The 4,734-nt window shown below is 51.7% G+C and overlaps 1 protein-coding gene across 1 annotated transcript; it reads right to left on the bottom strand.

Moving 5' to 3' along the window:
- Nucleotides 1-944: 944 nt before the first annotated feature.
- On the bottom strand, nt 945-1,778 carry TSSK6 (testis specific serine kinase 6). Its single transcript, XM_075029281.1, has one exon. The coding sequence runs from the start codon at nt 1,776-1,778 to the stop codon at nt 945-947; it is 834 nt and encodes a 277-aa protein (XP_074885382.1).
- Nucleotides 1,779-4,734: the final 2,956 nt, after the last annotated feature.

Here is a 4,734-nt window from a genome sequence, read left to right on the forward strand (position 1 = left end):
CGTTGAAGCTGGACAGCAGGTGTTAGCAAAGCAGTGCTCCTTTATATCTTTATCTCTTTCCCATTTCAGGTTCTCCATGGTTAGTGGCATTTCCTTCTCATCAAATATCTTCTGGCAGAAATTTCAAATGTTGGTACGAATCAATATCTGAGACATGTAGTTGAATGTAAGGCGTGGATGTCAAACCCACACCAAAACTTTTGGCTCGGTAATGCTGTCCAGTTGCCCGCAAAGCTCCTGCTGTGAATTTGGGCTGTGAATATCACTGTGAGATCTAAATGGTGGTAGCCAAATGATGCGAAATTTTCTCTGCAATAGTGATTTGCAGGACCGCTACTTCTCCCCGCCCATCAGCTCAAATACAGTTTGGTGGCAAATAGGGTTGAGGACAAGCCAAGACCCGCGTGAGAGCAGCTTTCCTTCTGCAGTCCTGGGCAGTGCCCTGTGGATACAGAGGGTGGGGAGCAGCAGAGAGGGGTAGCTGCGCAGAGTTTTCGGTGTTCATTACGTGTAGTAGGGAGCAGGTGACATAAAGGACTGTGGTGGTGCACGTTGCACCTCGCCACCCTGCCCTGGCCACGCTGGCTCCATGGGAAAGCCCCGACCTGCCTGGCGGGGGTGCAGGTCCCCGCTGCGGTTGGGCAGCCGCTGCTGGTGTAAGCAGCCCCACGCTTTGCTCTTAATGTGGCTGAGCTGCTAGCTCAGCACGGTCATTGTGTCTTGAAACCCAACCCGCAGCAGGCTCATGTGCCTCCTTTGTGGAGGGATCTGGCCACCTTCTGAGAGCACATAGCCTTGCCGGTGCTTGAAGTTCAAACAGCTCCACATACAGGCACCCCAGGGGTCAAAATGATCAATAAAACACAGAAATGCTTTTCTACCACACCATTGATTGCACTAAACTGTTACCGCTCTCCCGGGATCTCTGGGAAGGGCTTGCTCCTTCAGATGTCCCCCTTCAGCCAGCTGTTCTTGGCCACCTGCTCTACACCCGGCCTGGAGGCCGGGCTGAACTGGAGCAGTTGGGTGATGAGGGCTTGGCAGGGCTCCGGCAGCGGGGGCAGCCCCTGCGGGTACAGCACCCCTCTCTTCTGCTGCTGGGGCATGCTGCGGATGTGGGTGTCGTCAAAGGGCGTGTAGCCGGTCACCATCACGTAGAGCATCACCCCCAGGCTCCACATGTCGTACTTCTTGGCGTCGTAGGGGATGCCCATCAGCACCTCCGGGGAAGCGTAGGCTGCCGACCCGCAGAACGTGGTGCTCAGGTCCGGGTAGCTGTTGGCCTCCTTGCTAAAACCAAAGTCAGTAAGTTTGGCCCGGCGGCCATCAGCGGTGAGCAGCACGTTCTCGCACTTGAGATCCCGGTGCACCAAGTTGCGGTCATGCAGGTAGCGAACGGCCCCCACGACCTGTGCGAAGATGTCCCGGGCCTTGGGGACGCAGGGCAGCTTCCCCAGCTGCTGCACCAGCTGCAGCAGGTCAGTGGCTGCCGCCTCCATCACGATGTAGAGCTTCCCATTGCAGACCTCGATGAGCTCAAAGATGCGCACGATGTTGGGGTGCCGGATCTTGCGCACGATGGAGAGCTCCCGGGGCAGAAACTTGTATACGAAGGCTGGGGGTGCTCGTCGCCGGTCCACCACCTTGATGGCTAAGGGGCCCTTGTATTTGTTGGAGGTGGCCGCTTTCACCTTGGAGAAGCTGCCCTCCCCTAATGTGTGACCCAGCCTGTAGCCCAGCTCACAAAGTAGCTTCTCTCCTGTGCTGTTTTTTGGCATGATGTGTGATCCCGATGGGCTTAATTGAAGCTGGTGTTTTGTTCCAGGATTTGAAAGCTTTAATACATGGTGTGTGGCAGCTGTTGACCTTCGCTGTTGCCCATAGTCCCACGGGTGCCTCTGTGGGCTCCAGGGCTCACCCCGGTATTATGATGGAGTGGAATGTTGTGTGGCAGCACCTTTGTGAGATGACAAGGGTGCCTGGTGGGTCCCCCCTGCTTACAGGTGCCCCAGGCACACCCATGCACACGCAAGGGGAGAACTCCCATGGGTGGATATTTTAGAGTTTTTATCTTTTCCATCTCTTCACCTGAGTTTTCAAAATAGGGCTCTTCGCATGATGAGACTTCAAATGTCAGCTTTCTGGGATGAGGAATCCATTTGGGGACCTATACCAGTTTTCTGCAGGGTGTTAGTTATATTAAAATCAAAAGTGCACAGTGGTACAAAGGAGTGATTTCTACTGTCCCTAACTGCAAACCACCTTGGCTGCCTGTAAATATTTACTTTTTTATGATGATGGTGCAGAGAGCTATTTTACTTAGGTAGGCTTTCTGACTTTGTGTGGTGTGGATAGGCAACTTTAAATGCATCTTTCAGAAGAAACAGCTTTTCAGTTTCTCAAACTTGGAATTGCTCTCCCTCTGTTTTTATCAAAATGATATTTTGGAGACCTCCACAGAAGGACTGAGACCAGAGATCCTCCAGAGAGCTTCTCTAATTTAGATTTTTAAATGCTTTTAGTCAGTTTTAGTTGCCATAAGGTGACAGTTTATTGAAGCATGGGGCAGGAGCAGAAGGTAGCCGGGCTGGGTCGCAACATCCACTCTGGAGCAAAGTGTCCCTCCCGTTGCATGCTGCGCCTCAGGCCAGTGTCAGCTCCTTCCTCCGGGTGCTGCATCCTTAGCTCTCACAAACAGTTGTTTCTGGTTTGTGCTGGTTTTTTTTAAGCTGCTTGAGGATCCTGTCCTCCCTGTGGAGCCCACATTTCCTTTCCAGCTGTACAAAGGACCACAAAATGTCCGTCTTCCTAAATACCAACCTAAATTCTATTTTTAATTTCTGAATATGTGTTTCATTCTGCAAATCAGTTCTAAAGAGGATTAAGACTCAACCGAAGATGGAAGAAAATCTTTCTCATCTTGTCAGTGTTCTGATGTAATGTGAGGAAATTAAATTAATTAAAAACTGCAAACAGGTCTATATGTGCTGCGGGGGTGCTTTGCCCAGATTCCTAAGGGCAAGTAATGTAATCGTCACGTCGAGTTTTATCTGCTGTAGAAGTTGTGAGTCAAAACCAAACCACTTTCTCACTTGAGATGCTATTTCTACAGGCCAGTTGGAAGTATGGGAGTTCGATGTGCCGTGGAAGCGCAGTTGCCAGGCGTGTACCATCAGGCACGCACCATCAGGCATGCTGGCAAAAGGCCAGGCAAGCCGCATGTACGTTGCACGATGGAGGATTTGCTCCTGCGCAGAGGCTACCCTGTCTGGAAACGTTCAAGGTCAGGCTGGATGGGGCTCTGAGCAACCTGATCTAGTTGAAGATGTCCCTGCTCGTTGCAGGGGGGGTTGGACTAGATGATCTTTAAAGGTCCCTTCCAACCCACGTTATTCTATGAGTCTACGATTCTATGCTGGCCACTGAGGAATGTCCTCGGTCCATCCTTATCTCCTCTGAAGAGAGCGGAGGCCCCACGTGACGGCCAGGGCTATGCCTGGGGTGATGTCTGCACGGAGGCCGAGTGGAGGGAATCCCACACGCACGCAGAGGTGCAGGACGTGACCCAGCCAACGCTCTCTTTCTGTTTGAGCCGTCAAATAAACGCCCCCAGATTTCTTACTTCTGAAGTGGATCTGAAAGAAGCCGTTTCCAGAAGTTCCCGTTCAGAAACTGCTGTTACTTAAACACAAAAAAATCCCACCTAGCAATCAGTAGGCCAGATGCAGAAAGCCATTTTGCTGGATACACATGATTTCCTGGCACTTTTCCTCAGCCCGTGAGTCATAACCACAGTGACTTCAGCAGAGCCCTGAGCTGGACTTTTCACAGGAGCCGGGAACTTTGTGGTGGCTAAACATAACTGAACCAACGTGAGCATATTTACAAGGGAAAATGCTTAGACCAGGCACCTCTTCCCCACTTACTAGCGAGCACCTTTGGAAAATGCCATCGTCGCACGCTCTGACAGAGAGACGGCTGTATGTGTAGCTATCTATAGGGGTTTGGCTGACGCTCAGTGTATCTTTTAGAACAGGAACGGGAGTTCACGTTATAGATGCATTCCCAAAGCCTACAGGTAAAATCCTCCTTTACGAGAAACCTCTTTGAAGCCCCCCATAATAACATAACCAGAAGAGGTGGTGTCCAAACTGCAGCAGAAAAAACCAAAGTGGCAGCTATGAACTGTGTGACAATGGTAAGGAACAACTTCGTGGAGTCCCGCATTGCTGGTAGCTCTCCATCTGCTCGAGGGAGCTTGTCTCTTTGGGGAGGTTTTCAGCAAGCTTGGCTGAGGAGGACAGTTTCAGGCTCAGTAAGCCCTCCTCTAAGCCCAGAAAAAGCACCGTGCAGTTAGATGCTGCAGGAGCATGCCAGGGCTGCAGGGCTTGAGCAGTGCCTCGGAGGGAAGAAAGCCCTGGTGAAAACAGGGACGGAGCAGCTATCGTAGCAAACGCTCCCCCTCCTGTAGTCTCCAGGCTAAAACTGTGAGCTGGCTGTGCTGCCAGGGCTGCAGACAGCTTTACTGTCCATCTCCCTGCTCCCGACCCACAGCTCGCAGCGTGGCCTGGGACTGCTGCAAAAAAGCTCCCATGACAGACAGCAAGAGACGTGAATGAGAGGTTTGGGGTTGGCAGGACACGGTCAGGCGGCAGCGGAGGAAAGATATTTGAGCCCAGCTTTTTGTGCTATGCTTAGATCCCCGAGAAACAGATTTTTTCCCTGTTAGCTGCT

Source organism: Buteo buteo, chromosome 5 (assembly GCF_964188355.1).
Source record: "Buteo buteo chromosome 5, bButBut1.hap1.1, whole genome shotgun sequence".
NCBI classification, from domain to species: domain Eukaryota; kingdom Metazoa; phylum Chordata; class Aves; order Accipitriformes; family Accipitridae; genus Buteo; species Buteo buteo.